At 40.2% G+C, this 17,321-nt stretch overlaps 1 protein-coding gene across 1 annotated transcript in view; it reads right to left on the bottom strand.

Moving 5' to 3' along the window:
* ldhd (lactate dehydrogenase D) overlaps positions 1-11,641 on the bottom strand; it is a 28,607-nt gene extending 16,966 nt beyond the window's left edge. The window contains exons 1-4 of the mRNA XM_071490689.1: positions 11,483-11,641; positions 7,542-7,654; positions 3,747-3,888; positions 3,291-3,432 (exon numbers count right to left, since the gene is read on the bottom strand). Coding sequence (XP_071346790.1) covers positions 3,291-3,432; positions 3,747-3,888; positions 7,542-7,654; positions 11,483-11,575 — 490 coding nt within the window. The 5' untranslated portion in view covers positions 11,576-11,641. The remainder of the gene's footprint in view (positions 1-3,290; positions 3,433-3,746; positions 3,889-7,541; positions 7,655-11,482) is intronic.
* Positions 11,642-17,321: the final 5,680 nt, after the last annotated feature.

Raw genomic sequence — 17,321 nt, 5'->3', positions numbered from 1 at the left:
CAACTGTCACTAAACTCACTTCCTCCTTCCTCCATTAAAACCAACTATGTCTCACTGTCTCCCGTCTTTATGTGATAACAGAGCTCTGTATACATAACACTCACTGTGCTGTCCCTGCAGCCTGCAGAGGAAATCATGGGATATAAGAGGAACCAGTCATTAAGACCTACAACACTATTAGTAAAATTTCATCAGCCAATGTCTATTAATCTTTTTTCATGAAACATTAGAATAAAACACAATACAGGTCTTTATCCACAGTGTATTCAGAGATAAACATAACTCTTATCTTCATAGGAGCTGATTTTAACATTGTCCTTAATCCTCAATTTGACAAATCCATCTGTCAGACTATGGGTTTGATGACGTCTGGGAAACACAAAGATTATAGAAATTACTCTTACCTCCACCATTCCATCATTACTATTCACCATGCATGAGTAAACGTAACACTACCTACTGACAGTATCTGCCAACCCTCTTTTAAAAGAACTTGAACAACACACTACTCGAAGATAAAGAATTCCTGGACTATTTTGAACAACATGTTTTCTAGTAGATGATGACACCAAACCCATCAGCATGAAACCTCTGTGAAAAGAGCAAAGGCTGTAATGAGGAGAAAAATAATTCCTTTCTCAGGCTGGAAAAAAAGAAACAAATTGAGTTTGGAGGCACACTAAGAAAGAAATCAAGAGTTTGGACATCTAACAGAATCCATCAGGATTACTCCATAAAAAAAGAATCAGCACTAGATTCAAACACAACAGTTTATTTAGTCAGAAAACACAATTAACTCTGACAAACAAACTGAGACAGCAACATGTTGAACTTAAAATATCAGGATCAACTCAACTTCAACACTATAAAGACAAGACACTTAAGGAACAACAACTCATCATCATGTATTATAATAACTTATAATACATCCATGCTCATCATTCACTAGAAACAAACTTCTCAGTTCCTTATACCTGTAGTTCTCATAGTGGGGTGGGGGGGTGGGGGGTTCCTGGGGGTCCCAAACAAAATGGGGAATAATATATTTTCACTATAATTCCATCCATAAGCAAGAAACTGTGAATATTTTGGTCACAGGTTTCAAAAACTTGACCAAAATAACTAAACATCTAAAAGCAAAAATCTTATCAGATGAGAGACCCTGGGACAAAATCTTGTCAAATGGGGGTCCATGGTCTAATTTGTGTCAGTTTAGGGTCCCTGATGTGAAAAAGTTATAGAACCACTGCTTTACACTCTTAAGTATACATATCATAACACAACCCAAACACAGAGCATCTCCCTACACAACCGAACTACAGAACAGTTTATCAGGCTACATCACTTCATCACACTTCACCCCCTGTCCAGTTAAAACGAGGAACCAGACAATGAGCCCATACGGAAATGGAATATATGACATAAATGTTCCAAATTAAGAGTGACGTTGCCACATATGTTAACCATAAAAAGATATGTTATTATCACATATATACATATATCTGAAGATATGAGTTTATCACATGTATGAAACACCCATAGTAAAATTAGTATGTGAGCATATAGTTAAAATAACATGAATTCTGATATGGTATAAGATGTTGCAACCATTTATGTTAGTGATATATATTTAATCTATTTGTTCAAGTTTATTAAAACACCATACATCTATAATTTCTGTGCTTATAAATGTTTTTCTCATTAATTTCTCATTCTCAACATGTCTGTCATCATATTCTGGGAAAGTGGTCTCAGACATTTGGACTCAAGTTTGTCAACATATATTAACAGGCTTTGGGATGAATATATTTATGTAACATATGTCTACAATATATGGATATATACATAAACATTCTATATTTATATGGGCTAGACATATATGTCAATATATGAAAATGCTCCAATTTCTAACAGGGTTCATATATAATTTCTGTATACGTGCTTGGGCTTTATATGTACATATATTTCATATATTGAAATTCAATAAATGTACATGTATTACATTTCCGTAGGGACATGCTCATGAAGCAAAGAAGACGCCGCTCTTGAAAACAGCCACATGAAAGTGAGATTTATTGGTTTATTGGAGGTATTTTTAAAAATACCTTTTAGTTTTACACAGGCAAAGGATTATGGGTGAGGACCAGCTGCCTGGTTTTGCTAATGTATATCTGGTTAGTCGCCCCACACTCATTAAAGAGCAGCTCCTCCCACTGCAGCCTCAGTGTAACATCCACCTGCTACTGGCCGCAGACAGTCACTCCCTGCACCATCCCACTCTCACCTTTCAGCCCAACCCTTTCTTCACCTCATCTGTCTTCTCTCCTCTGCCCTCACATTCTCCACATAATCCATCAACATATCTACACTCACCTGTATACATCCCCACACCCACCCTTCTGCTCCATCATCTTCATCATCACTTTGTCATAAGTATCAGTTTTTCACCTTGATGTCTGCACGTTCTCTTCTCTGCTTGTGTCATATTTCACATTAAAAAAATAAATGTCCTCAAAATTCAATATCTAAATATAAGGAAATGTTTCCGTTGAAATTTTTCCTCATGCCTCAACATGTTTTGTATCATATGAAAGTAGACTGCCTCACCTGTCTGATCATACCAAACAAATCACATGGTGAGCAACACAGCTGTCAAAGCCAAGAGGAAAATCCAAAATTAAACTTTAACTCTACATTTAGGTTTTGCTCTTTCATCAAAATGGATCAAAAGTGTTTGAAATCAGTGTCTTACCTTCCTCTATTGTATTCCAGCCTGTGAATATACTTAAAGATTCATTCACTACTGAGAGGAAGCTGATTTGTGATTTGAGTGAAAACCTGAATGAAGAACTCACTGAGCTTTGTGCCGTCTGCTGTTTATAATGAACGACTTAACCAAATGAATTCTTAAGCCTTGTGATAGCAATATATTTCTAGTGAGTAGTCACAAGACACTGTAGCTCCAAACACTGTCAATTTACCAGCGTGCATACCTACAGAGCGCATGGCAGCACAGCAGAGGAGAGTAACAGAGTTTTTATTTCTGTTTTGATTGTTTGATGTTGTATTTTACATTACAAAACATGGCAGGAAGGAGGAAGGACTGGTATTCTACTGCTGGATATAATAACTTAAGGAGGATTTGTATTACTTTGCTATTCAGCAACAAGTAAGGTACCACTACTGAACAGTTCTGTGGGAAATTTGTTCTGTATATAAATAATAATATAATCAGTTTTCCCACTGAGCTGCTGAAAAATACAATGAAATCAGGGAAAAGTGTGACTAACCCACAGGAAACCACAGGCCCGTGTCTCGCAGGTAAGCATTCAGGGCCTTCCGAGTCACACCAGGCTCCACTGTCACATCAAAGTCCTCCTGGTGGAGATCCAGAACCTGGTCCATGTTCCTCAGACTGAAGCACACACCCCCCTGAGAGCAGAAGGCAGAAACATGCAGACTTACACTACATGAATAAACAGTAAACACCGGAAACAGTATTGTGTAAAATGTTGTGTTCAGTGTTCTTCTTGTGTTAATTTGAAATGGTCACACACACTGTGACGAGGAAACTTTCACAGGTTGAAATTTTGAGTTCAGTTAAACTAGTCAACCAGAGTATCACTGCACACATCTAGTCACAGATACACACTTACACAAGCACGCATGCACGCACGCACGCACGCACGCACGCACGCACGCACGCACGCACGCACACGCATTCACACACACAAACAAACACTCACCTTCACTGCGCCGACCCCTCCCTCCAGGCCAGTCCCGGTGCCAAAAGGGATGATGGGAAGGCAGTGGTGGTGGCAGACCTTGGCCAGGGCACTGACCTCCTCCACACAATGAGGAAACACCACCACATCTGGGGGACAACATCTGGACAGCAGCAATACAATGCTCTCACTCACCATTCTCTCATGGTCATGTGCAAAGAAATCATTCATATCCAGACAATGAACACTACTGGTCAACGTGAGGAAATGTCCAGTACGACTAATGGAAGGAGAAGTAATAAAACCACCAGGTGCACATTTAAAGCAGGACGCAGATTAACCCTTTGAGTTCTGTTGAACTGACCGTGCAGTAAAGCTGCACCAGACAATAGGGTTATATAAATAGTGAATGAAACAGATACAGACCCAGAGAGAATTATCTTCCAACTCTACAGTCTGACATCTCTTCTTTGTCTAGCCTACAGTGCATCCGGAAAGTATTCACAGCGCTTCACTTTTTCCACATTTTGTTATGTTACAGCCTTATTCTAAAAATTCTAAATTTTTACCTCAAAATTCTACACACAATATGCCATAATGACAAAGTGAAAAAAGTTTGCTTGAAATTTTTGCAAATATATTAAAAATAAAAAACTGAAAAAAAATCTTTTTTTTTCATATTCACAAAATTGAGCTCAGGTGCATCCTGTTTCCACTGATCATCATTCAGATGTTTCTACCACTTGATTGGAGTCCACCTGTTTACCACAGGTGGACTCCAATCAACTCAGTTGATTGGACATGATTTGGAAAGGCACACACCCGTCTATATAAGGTCCCATAGTTGACAGTGCATGTCAGAGCACAAACCAAGCCATGAAGTCCAAGGAATTGTCTGTAGACCTCCGAGACAGGATTGCATCGAGGCACAGATCTGGGGAAGGGTACAGAAAAATATCTGCAGCACTGAAGGTCCCAATGAGCACAGTGGCCTCCATCATCAGTAAATGGAAGAAGTTTGGAACCACCAGGACTCTTCCTAGAGCTGGCCACCCCCAGCCAATCGGGGCAGAAGGGCCTTAGTCAGGGAGGTGACCAAGAACCTGATGGTCACTCTGACAGTGCTCCAGCGTTGCTCTGTGGAGAGAGGAGAACCTTCCAGAAGGACAACCATTTCTGCAGCACTCCACCAATCAGGCCTGTATGGTAGAGTGGCCAGCCAGAAGCCACTCCTCAGTAAAAGGCACATGACAGCCCACCTGGAGTTTGCCAAAAGGCACTTGAAGGACTCTCAGACCATGAGAAACAAGATTCTCTGGTCTGATGAAACAAAGATTGAACTCTTTGGCCTGAATGCCAAGCGTCATGTCTGGAGGAAACCAGGCACCGCTCATCACCTGGCCAGTACCATCCCTACAGTGAAGCATGGTGGTGGCAGCATCATGCTGTGGGGATGTTTTTCAACAGCAGGAACTGGGAGACTAGTTTGAGGGAAAGATGAATGCAGCAATGTACAGAGACATCCTTGATAACCTGCTCCAGAGTGCTCTGGACCTCGGACTGGGGCGAAGGTTCATCTTCCAACAGGACAACGACCCTAAGCACACAGCCAAGATAACAAAGGAGTGGCTTCGAGACAACTCTGTGAATGTCCTTGAGTGGCCCAGCCAGAGCCCAGACTTGAACCCGATTGAACATCTCTGGAGAGATGTGAAAATGGCTGTGCACCGACGCTCCCCATCCAACCTGATGGAGCTTGAGAGGTTCTGCAAAGAAGAATGGGAGAAACTGCCCAAAAATAGGTGTGCCAAGCTTGTAGCATCATACTCAAAAAGACTTGAGGCTGTAATTGCTGCCAAAGGTGCTTCAACAAAGTATTGAGCAAAGGCTGTGAATACTTATGTACATGTTATATTTTTGTTTTTTATTTTTAATAAATTTGCAAAAGTTTCAAGCAAACTTTTTTTACTTTGTCATTATGGGGTATTGTGTGTAGAATTTTGAGGTAAAAAATGAATTTAATCCACTTTAGAATAAGGCTGTAACATAACAAAATGTGGAAAAAGTGAAGCGCTGCGAATACTTTCCAGATGCACTGTTTTTCTCCTACACATATATGGGCTCAACTTAACATCAACATAAGGTTTTCTTAATCTCTACTCTTGCGTCTCAGCCCAAGTCCAATTCAGGTTGAACTTAAGATGGTCTTTTTTTTCTCTCACTATTCTGATCTTTATTTGTCTGAAATAATCAGCTCTTCAGATAACAGTGAGATCCTGAAGAAAACTTGATTGCCTTATAAATGAGCCTGCACCACACCTGAAATTGTGCTTGTGATCAGATGAGGGCCTGTAAGCACAGCTTTGTTATTCTCAAACTGAGCAGGATTGATTTTTTTTTAGATGTTGATCTCTTCTTTTGCTCCTTATTTCTCCTAAAGGAGGTTTAGGAGAAACAGGCCAGAATCCAGTCGTCTCCAAATAACAGCTGATTTATTTCTGTTAGACAAAGAAAAGACAGCAAAATTTTCCTCTGGGTTAAGCCTCAGTTAAGTCAATGTTCTGGTTTTGCAACCCAGAGCTCAGCTCTCATTCCCCTCGTGTTCTGCTGCAGCTTGTATTCAGAGAAAAAGTTCTGATAAACTCTATGTTACATTTCAAACACCAAACAGAGAAAGAAAGCTGCTAGGTGGTGAACATAGTGGAGCATTTAGCAGCTGGATATCCTTCCCAGGAGTTAGTGGAAATCACACAGAGCTATAAGGGAGAGTTAACATTTTACATTAATGTAATATACTACAATTGTCATTTACTACATTAGCAGGAGGAAAAACAAACAACTTTCTTTACTGTTAACCACAGGCTGTATTACAGAAAGGTAAGGTGTTTCCCACTGTGGTATTACAGAAGCAAATCCTAACTAACTATAGGAATCCTCTTTTATCTTACTTCATCTGATCTTATCTCAGGTTACTAAATCCTAAACATTCAGTCCAGCATCAGTTATCAACTTTTACGTCTGTTACCTAGCAACCGAAGCTACTTCTCTCATCTCATCTCACTCAGATACCTTGTACCCCATTACATTTCTCAGTGAAACGTACAACAAATGGAACAAAAACAACGACGGACACTGAACTTCAAGACAGAGAAAGACCTGTTGGTAGAAAAATCCAAAGATGTTCTTTCAGGGAAATTTACAACAGCGCTAACTCAAGAGATAAAGGAGAGAGACAGTGGGCTAAGAAAGCAGATCCAGTCTCTGCTGAATCCAGCATCCAGCAGAGCAACTGGTCATCACATTGTTAGGGTCTGCCATGAGCTGGTTGTGTAAAAACAATAAAAGAGTAGCCACAGGGACTAAACAGGTGCGGAAAGTGGTAGAGAAGTGAAAGTAAGGACAACTTAACAGTTAGTCTAAAGTTGATAGAGTTTACTTAAGCTTTTGGAAAGTAGGAAGCTTGTGTGATACATCTCTTCATATCTTAAGTTAGGATAGGAGCATTGATTTAGGAATTATTTATGATTCGTAATTCCGTTTTTCCTAAATCAGATCCTAACCCTAATCACCATGGTTACCAAACAGTTACAGTAAGAAAGGATCTGCAGCTCAGGTGCCAAGAAACACACTGACCTTGTTTAAATGTGTCTTTATGTGTGTGTTGAATGTGTGTTTTTTTCTCATCATGATGCACATTTGTGATTCTCCAGGTGTCTACAAGGCTTCGAGGACACAGTGTGGATGAACTGATGCTAATGTCACACAACTTGTTGTACCATGAGTGTGTGTCTGTGTCACAGAGTGAAGTAGACTCACCTGTGTACAGACTCATCTTTTCCATGTTGCTCTCTGACAGCTTCACCCAATGAGACGCCATCCTCACCACATATAGACCTGAATGTAGAGAGCACACTGTCCAGAACAGCACTCTGTGCAGGCACGCACACACACACACACACACACACACACACACACACACACACACACACACACACACACACACACACACACACACACACACACACACACACACAGTGAGTCATCACAAGAGAGTGGGAGGTAAAGATAAAATATAAAATTGTGCACTTGACTTGAACACTGGCCCTGAAATGTTCTGCTTTCTTAGAGAGAGAGAAAGAGAGAGAGAGAACAAGACGTCAGCCTCCATTCAGAGCAACAAGTGTTGAATATGATGGACATTAGTGGTGAATTTTTAAGGAAAATCACTCATCAATCACATCACAGTGTAACTCATTAAAACGTTACATAAATATCAACCATGAAGTTAAAACACAGTGACACTGAGATTAAACTAACGTACATCATCAGTTTGTCAACTAAATATTTTGTATCCAGGATCTCTGGACAATGTATTTATTAATCATTTCACTGTAACATCTAAATTTAATACAGTGCATCAAGTACTAACAGGCTTGGACTTTTACTCACACATTACTAAATGACAATCAGTGAGGTGATTTCTCCAACTGCAGTCTTAAGGTGCTGCTGTGTATTTTGTAAACCACCAGATGTCACTGCACTTTCTTTATCTGAAGCTACAAATCTTTTTTCACACAGATAGAAACAAGGCCCCAAAGTTTCATTAAGCTTCATCCACCCATCACTAGTTTACTAAGTGCTTTTCTACAAGAGAAAGAGCATTTTTCTCTTGGTGCTTCCAGGACTGTATCCCAGACTAAACATGACTCTATTAGGCCCCAGCAGAGGAGTCAGACGGCCTCGCAAGATGAAGAAAACTGTGGCGAGGAAACGTTACGAGACTTTGGTGATTTGGAAATGGTTCATTTTTCTAAAGCTGTATAAACAGTCCAGCAGTGAGGTCATCACTACAGGTTACGATGACTGCAAAACATGTAAAGGTTATTTTTGTGAAACCTTTAGAGAACCTTCAGGGAACGTTCTCTAGTCAATGAGAATAATCACCAAACTTTTCCCTTTAGTAAATACTGTCCGATTAGTTTTTGTCTCTGTTTAACTGTACAAACTCAATGAATGAGTGAGTGAGTGAGTGAGTGAGTCTGTGTGTGTGTGTGTGTGTGTGTGTGTAAGAATGGGAGTGAGGACAATGCACCCAGTTGTGTATGGATGAAAATCACTGCTGTAATAACTGGAAATATATCAGCAACTGAATACAAGACGTCGACATGTAAATACTCCTGAACTAACTTTGTGTTGCCTTCCAACAACCTTTGTGTTACCTTACATTAATTAATTAAACACATTAAACATTAAACTTCACATTCCCTCTGAACAACAGAGGCTCAGCTGTATTATAGTAGAGTTTTAGATATTAGACAGCTGCTGGTTGAGTTGGTGCATCCTCAGCTGTTGTTCATAAGAACAGTAAAACGTAATTACAGCTACTGTAACCACATCCACATCTATAGCATTATATATATTCAACCACATCTGCAGCCACAAATGTTGCAGGGGCAACGCTAAACTTATTCTGAGGTACTGCAAAAGTATTTCAAACAAAATGTTCACAACGTGAACCTTTGAGGTACATGCACAACTTCATGATACCTTGTCCTACAAAACTGAATCTGATCTTTACTTTTAGACAAGTCTGATGTACAAGTGTTTTGACCTCATGTCAGAAAATGACATACAGTATATTACATAAAAATGTAATGATAAAACACCATAAACTGATGAATTGAAGTGAGAAAGCCAGTACCTGTTGAGAAATAGTGTTCAATAGTTGTTTTTTTAAAACATTATCATCAACACCACAACTACCCCTTTTAACACATCTGAAAATTATAGAGGAAACACTGTACAGTACATTACAGTTGAACTGGTCTTTCACTGTGAATGAGTTTGTTTTTCTCTGTTTAGTCCAGTTGAGATGAAGATGGTTACAGACAGCTGCACTAAACCAACAAATCTGTTGGTTTAGTGCATCAGACCTCTGGGTAAGTGAGGCTGGAAAACCACAAACCCAAACACAGTTTCTAAAAGTTATTGTAAAATTGGATGTTGATTGGCTGCTGTGAGGTTGTCTGGATAGTTATTACTGCCTTTCAGCCCTTCAGAAGCTTAAGTTAAAACCAAATACATTTGTTTCTTGTATATGAATTCATAAGTAGTGTACTTGCAACATTAAATCTGAGTTTATGTTGGTATAAGCATCTTGTATGTCATTGAGACATTCACAACATACAGTACTTCCATCAGAAAAATATCATATAGCAGATATTGAAAGAAGTCTGTGGGTTTGATAGAATTTAATGGTTGTGTTGTCTGTTGTATCCAACAACTGACTATGGCTTCAACAAGGTGGCGGCGGAAAAAAAAACCTCACTCCATTTGTAAATGTGTTATTTGTTGTTAAGAACTGCTGTCAGTTGTTTGTTAGTTCACCACAGGGTGGCTGGAGGTAAAAGTGATTTCACTATTATGACATGAGCGCCATCTCTGGGCCAACTTGGACCAATTCAGTTCTTCCTTCAGTCCACAAACCAGAGAGACTATGAAAAACTTGTATAAATCTGTTTGTGAAATTGTTACTTTCTTGTGTGGTGCTTGCCCGCTTGAGTGAGTCCATCAGCAACCAGTCACATGTATCTTTAGCTGATTTCTACTGTTCATTACAGCACTACCCCGACATTTCTGAGGAATCTAATGCACTAATGACAGACACAATCAACTGTGGAAATGGTTAGTAGTCCTGATTTTACTTAATTTAGCATAGCGTTCTTTAAAAAAGGTTGTGGTAATCTAAGAAATGATACAAAGACCAAATTATAAGTCATCCAGAGAGAAAAACATCTTATTTTCTTACTTTAATCACACAACCTCTCACAACTTTTATAGAAATGCATATAAACAAAAATGTCACTATATTTTTGGTATTAAAAACATTTTTAATCAGTGATTTTCAATTTGAAATGGTATCTCTTAGCCCAACAAAATTTAAATGTTAAAGCGGACACTCCTGAAGACAACAACCCACTAACTGTATTTAATGAGGTTTAACCAGGTTTTGACTGATAATAAAAACAAATTTAGACTTTTCTTAAATTTTGTTGCACTGTACAGTGGTGACACAGTTGAACCAAGAAAATTAGCTGTGATTAAATTGTTATACGTTATTAGATAGGACTGTTTTGTTAATTAGTAATTTTATTTAGGATTCAATCCTAACTGAATATACTTGAATTTCAAATTAAGAGGTTCGCTGTATGTTTACATTCAGTGTTACCTGAACACATTGTGTGTATCCTTGGTGTATAACAAAGATGATAAATGCGCTTCCTTCCCCATTAGTGGAATTTATTAAATCAATATTAAAAAACGTGATAATATTTTTGTCCATATCGCTCAGCTCTGCTGCCACACGTCACTGCACAGGGTACGATCATTAACTCAGTGCAGATTAGGCTAACACCAGCCTGTCGACTAGTTTACGTTACATATGGGTACATTTATTGTTTTTAGTATCTCTAATGTAGTCAAAAAAAGGGTTGATACGACAAGAGCTTGATTAACAGGAGGCTTATGTCAATACCATAGCTATTTCATTACGTGCTTTATCAGCTATGTTCGTGAGAAGTTACTTTGTGATTGGCCTTGTAAAGACTGACCAGAAACAACAATAACAAACGAAGATTGCCTCCGCGCTTCACACAGGGAACCCTCGACCTGCAGCTGCTGCGTTCAGATATTACGGTCGCTCAACATGTGACCTCTCATGAAACGAACAAGTGTAAACTGGTTTTGCAAAAACTTACTCTGGCGGAGCTTTCTGTATTAATGCTGCCACACTGCAGGAGAGCGGGCCAGCGGGGCGCCAGCCGGCGGCTCAGGAGCAAGCTAACACCCATGACTCACTCCGCCGAGCTCACGGAGCGGGGACAGCCAGCGACGTCCAGCACGGCACATCCACCACTTCCGGTTGCTTCTTTTCATAGTAAAATAAAACCAGTGAAGATTTAAAGCATAATCACAAATGGTTACACCGACTGCTTTATTTTGATATTTAATGTTTGTCAGGTATTGTTTATAATTCGATGTCTTTTTTCATCTTTAGTTTTGATATATGTTCAAGAAGAGTGTCAGTATTTTAAGGCTAGGAGAGGGTGGAGAGACTTACCTGTCAGGGCACTGGGGAGGGGACTAGAGAGGGGGGGTTATAGAGTTCCTACAGACTGTATATAAAAATGGATGTAGACTCTAGGTCTGAAAAGTGAAGCCAATGCAGAAGTTCCTTAAACCTGCATTATATCTAATGACCATCAGTGTCTATCAAGTAGAGCAGTAGACGTGTCAGCTCTGTAATATTTCTGTTCTATTGACAGTAATTTGTCTAAATGAACAGACAATGCAGATCAGTTTCACTGTGGGCGTCCATCTTTTTTATTTTCTTGTTGTGAACAGCATCACCTTGTGGCCGTTGACAGTTAAATTATTAAGAGTCAGCTGAATCAAGGCATATTCAGGATATTAGACCCCCCCCTTCTTTGGTATAGCTGCCGATATGAATTTCAAACATTATAAAAAAATTCAATCTGCAAGGCGACTATATCTACCAAATGCACTGTATTAATGAGGGAAATATACGGGTCTAAATCAAGTTAACCTTAACAGTATTAAATGTAGCATCTGCATTGCCCTGATGGAACTCAACTAGAACATTTCTTGGTCCTTATGAAACAGAACATTTCACAGTGTAAACAATATTTCACAGCTTGAACAAGGTAACACAGTGCACAGATAGTGCTGCATATTTTCCACATTTCTTGTTTTTTCCCATTAGCATTTTTGAAGTGTCTTTTCATTTCAGACCTCAAAGGTCTAATATCATTACTGCTCGATGTGATCTGATCTTGTGGTAGCACAGTGTGTGGTCTGTCTGATCTGTAGTTCCGTTGCAAAATCTTAGGTGTAGTGTACTCAGGTTTCAGCTTGTGGCCATTTGTGGAAACCTGACCTGTATTACCCTCACACGTTTGTAGGAGGTGACACCTGTTGCATCTGTGAGGATGTTGTATTCAACAATATTTGTGGGTTTCCACAACCCAGTTGGAAGTTGGGAACTGACTCTGACTCCCACTGGTAGTGCAGGCAGTGTTTGGGCATTTTTGTCAAAGTACTGTTTTCACTGTTTTTGGTGCTGCAACAGGCGAGTTCTGGTTGCTGCTGCTTGTCAGTGATCAGGAGGATTGAGTGCTGATATCTGCTCATCAAAAGCTGTGCTTGCGACTTGTGTTTTGTCAATGAGGACTTTGGCAGTTTGAACGGTCTGTTCAGCCAGCTCATTACTCTGTGGGTGCAGTGGGCTGCTTGTGAAGTGCTCAAAGTCCCACACATGAGAAAAAGCTCTGGACTCCTGTGAACTGTAGCTGGATCCACATAACTAAGATCTGTGGTATACCAAACTTAACAAACATGGTTCTCAGCTTTTGAATGACTGTGAAGGCTGTGAGGCTGGTGAGTTTCTCTCTCAGAGGACCTGTCAATTGCCACTATGTAGTTGGTACTGTTCCATGTAAACAAGTCTTTGGCTATACCACAGCTTGACTAGTGTCCCTCAATGTCCTGTGTGTATGCGTGAAAGCATTTCAGCCCAGAGTGGGAGCGGCACAATGATTTTTTTCACTTTTAGCAGGATGCCTTAGCCTCATGTCTCATCCCAATGATTCCAGTACTCTGTGACTGCTGGTGGGCGTTTTTTGTTTGACTCTGGCCACCCTCACAGGATGCTCTGTCTTCCCTCTGAGAGCTGCTCATCTTGGGCGGTAGTCGTTCAGATCTCTGCCACTGTGTGGTCATTCATCGGAGTGCTGCGGATCACACTGTGTATTTGAGAGTCCACGCCTTCATTCAGTGTGTGGTCACAGCTCTCAGTGGGCTTTCCTAACAGGCATTTGTTTTCCTGGTTTGTGAATAATGGCAATGTGATACCTCTGTAGCTGTTGTATCTTGCCCTGAGGCCACAGCGGAGCAGCTGTCAGGAGCCTATGCATGATTGACTCTAGCAGTTCACTGTGGGCGTCCATCTTTTTTATTTTCTTGCCTTGTGGCACACCTCAGTCCCTCATCAACAAAGTCAATAACAGTCAGCTGAATCCAAGCCTATTCAGGATATTACAAGCTCCATATTTTGGATATTCACCAAGGGTTAATCACACCCACTGCATTCCCCACGTTGGCCAAGTCAATATGAAAAGTGAGTATATTTTTCATTGTCCCATGATCAATCAAATCAATCAAACATTAGTTTCATGCAAAGCAGTTCTTCATCTGTGCAGTTACACTCTTCTGCAGCAGTGTTCAAAGCTTTATCTGGGACAGACACACAACTGGGTTGGTATGGAGTGCTACAGGTGCTGCACTGCACCATCACCTCTCTGTTGAGCGAGGTCCTGCAGATACAGTGAACATCCATCTGAACTGAGCTATTTTGTTCTGCAAAAGTCTTTACAGTGTTTGTCTTGTGTTTTCAGGAACTCCTCAGGCCTGACTACATCACATGCAAAGGCCAATGCAAAAAGTCCAAACTGCTGGCTGACTGCTGCTTCGTGACAGCAGGTTTTCCTATCAGGAGTTTTTGAATGACTGAAACCATTGTTGTCAGGGAAGTGAAGCTGCATCCACTTCATCACTGCTGAGCCAAGTTTAGAGAGAGTTTTCATACTTTTCTATGAGACAGGTACCACACAAACAAACACTTGGTTTACCACAACTTACATTTTTGCAATGAAAATGCACAAGCACACCTTCAAACCATATGTCTCCTGGCTCACTGGTTTATGGTTCCACTGCTGTTGTTTGGTCATCAGCTGAAGGTTTGCTTGTTGTCACTGAGGCTGCAGGGACCTGAGTGATTTCAGGAAAATCATAGGAGGCTTGAAAGGTACTGTCAAACTATTTTGTACGCGAGGTGCTATTTCCAAAGATGCTTCATATTACCTTCGCTTTTTTCTATTTAAAGTGGAATGGCCCGTTGATAGAGGTAATGTCTCCTCTCTTACTTTGCTTTTGCTGCCTCTGCTTCTCCTTCAGGATATGGTGCTCTTAAATAGGACTTTTATATAGTTATTTGATTCATTTTGTGGTTAAAGTGATATAAATAAATACGCTAGAAAACTAGAGAGGCACTCAGAGAGCACAGACCTCCACTTCCAACCAATGTCAAACAACATACACCAGACTTAGGAGAAAAAAAATCTAATTTATGGTAAATGATTCAGATCTGCTCAAGAGCCCTGGCTATTCTCCACTCATCCCCAGATTGTTCAGTTCACTAAGCTGTAGCTGTGCTGTCAGCCACTCTGTTGGTAGAGCAAGGATCCATCAGTCTATGCTGACCACACCACCACAACTGCAAACCCCCCTTCCTTCAATCCTGCCTTCGTCTCCAGCCAGTCTCATTCCCTGTTTCACCCCCTCCTCCAGCTGCCAGCTACCTCCTACCCTTTTGACTCCACCTTTTCTGTATCTGGTTCCGGGTCCAAACTCAATACTAACAAAACCGTAACCATGACAAGTTCTGTATGTGTTTTAGTGTTGCTGTCTATGCTCATCCTCCAACTGTACAGGATCATGTGACTCACTCACTTAAATTAATTGGCTTATTTATGTTGACAAACATATTGATGCACCATTATAGTTGTCCCCCTGTTGACACTACTTTTGTTTTAAGGCAGTCACAAGAAGCCCAGGACTTCCACCACTGTTGCCCTGCTGCCTTTAAGCATGTCAGGAAAATAAAAGCAGTAAGAGACTGGTGAGCTGAATTGCACTTATTGGTGAAACTAGAACCATGCTTATTGGTGTTAGAGTGGCGCTAATGGAAACATAATGGTGTTTTAATAAGACTAGGTGAAGCTGTGATGTCGTCTCACAAAATTACCAAACACATAAATGAAAGACAAAGACTGTGCTGGGATTTCAGCTGTATTTACTTGTAAAATGATCTATCAGGGAGAAAGTTAGAGGAGACAGATATGATTTGATATGAAGAATTGGTCATAGTGGTTAGTAAGAAGCCTCATTACCAATGGCTTCTCTTTCTCCCTCCCTCTCTCCTGCCCTCTCTGGTCAGTATGTCTAATGTTCAGTTATTCCTCTGCCTCCTTTAGTAATAATGATCCATGTAATGAAACTACTTTATTTGCTGTAATGGAGATGAGGTGCAGCGTACTGGCAGAGCTCCTCCACTTCCTGCAGTTCCCCAGCAGCCAGGAAACCAGAGCATGCTCAGTAGATTGCCTGTAACATGAGGTGTAGCCCTAAGCCAGTCAGTCAGTCAGGGACACTCCAGGTTACAGGACTGGCCCTGCTGTTTCAGTCCAGCCTAAAATCTAGAGGAATCTTTATTTGGGGAGTATGGGTGTGCTCATAAAATGTCATGGCAAACTGATCATTATCTCATGTGATATATGCAAATGTGCATGTTGGTCTGATGTTGGCGCTGATGAAAAGGTAATCGACTCAATTTTATGAGAAGTCTAAAAGTGCTGGCAAAATATCATGGTAATCTGGCCAATACATTTTAATCAGTGTTGCACTGCAGCAAGGTGGTGGGCAGATAATGGCATCTCCAGGCCTCTCTAACCAACAGCACTCAACACACTGTCAAAAACCACCTCATGAGATGTTTTTGGATATTTTGAAGCACAAGAAAAAGGCTGCACTGTATTCTATGAACGAATGTTCTTGCATGATGATAGACCAACATCTTTGTTATGCATAACATCTTTATAAAGTTACATTTAAATAAAATCTACTGTTGACTGTCTTATCTTTCTTCTGTGCTCCATGTCATTGAATTACATGAAGAGTTCAGCGTGGGGACCCTGACCACAGTGTTCAAGTCAAGAAACTATGTCCATGGTTTACAAGTGGTGATTTATTTATTTATATCTTTATGTGTAAACAAAATATGTACAAAGCCAATGAACAATAGCTAAACTTAACAATTAGTTTCATTTTAACCAGAAGTAAAGATGGTATGTGAAGTGTAACCAAGTGCAAAACACAAACAAACCAGGGATAGTTATGTGTCTGCAAGGTCACTATGGTTAAAACAATCAACATTACATTTATTCACAATATGGCAGTTCTGGCAAAAATGGGGACAAATATCCTCACCCACTTTGTCACAGTGGATATCTTTGTAGGTGTTAATGAAGTCATCAAGTCTGGTCATTGAGGTTTGTTTGGCAATGGTTTTGACTTCACTTCCATTTTCATTTACAACCAAAATTTAACAGCTGTCCAACATTAGAGTCGTTAGAGTCCAAAGTCTTTCTGACGTCACACTGACATCAAATGGAACTTATGTTAGTCCACTGCCGTCCCTCAAAGTCCTCCTTTTTTTTTTGTCTCTTCCTTAGTTTTGTCCTGGCAGTCAGATGACTAAAAGATGGTGGTGCAGGAAGACTCTGTATAAAGAATTCCTCTTCCTTGTCATGAGTGACATCGTCTTCATTATCACCCCCACTGTCACTGTTTTTTACCTGTGTATCTTTTTTAGACATGCAAGACAATAAATAGTAAGGATTAAAATACTTTTTGTATTTGTAAAGTAGGTAGTTGGGCTATCACTTCTTTTGAATGAATCCG

The sequence above is a fragment of the Trachinotus anak genome, unplaced genomic scaffold, assembly GCF_046630095.1.
Source record: "Trachinotus anak isolate AG129_WGS33_773 ecotype Australia unplaced genomic scaffold, CSIRO_AGI_Tana_v1 ptg000002l, whole genome shotgun sequence".
Lineage (NCBI taxonomy): Eukaryota > Metazoa > Chordata > Actinopteri > Carangiformes > Carangidae > Trachinotus > Trachinotus anak.
This window is presented reverse-complemented; position numbering and strand designations above follow the sequence as displayed.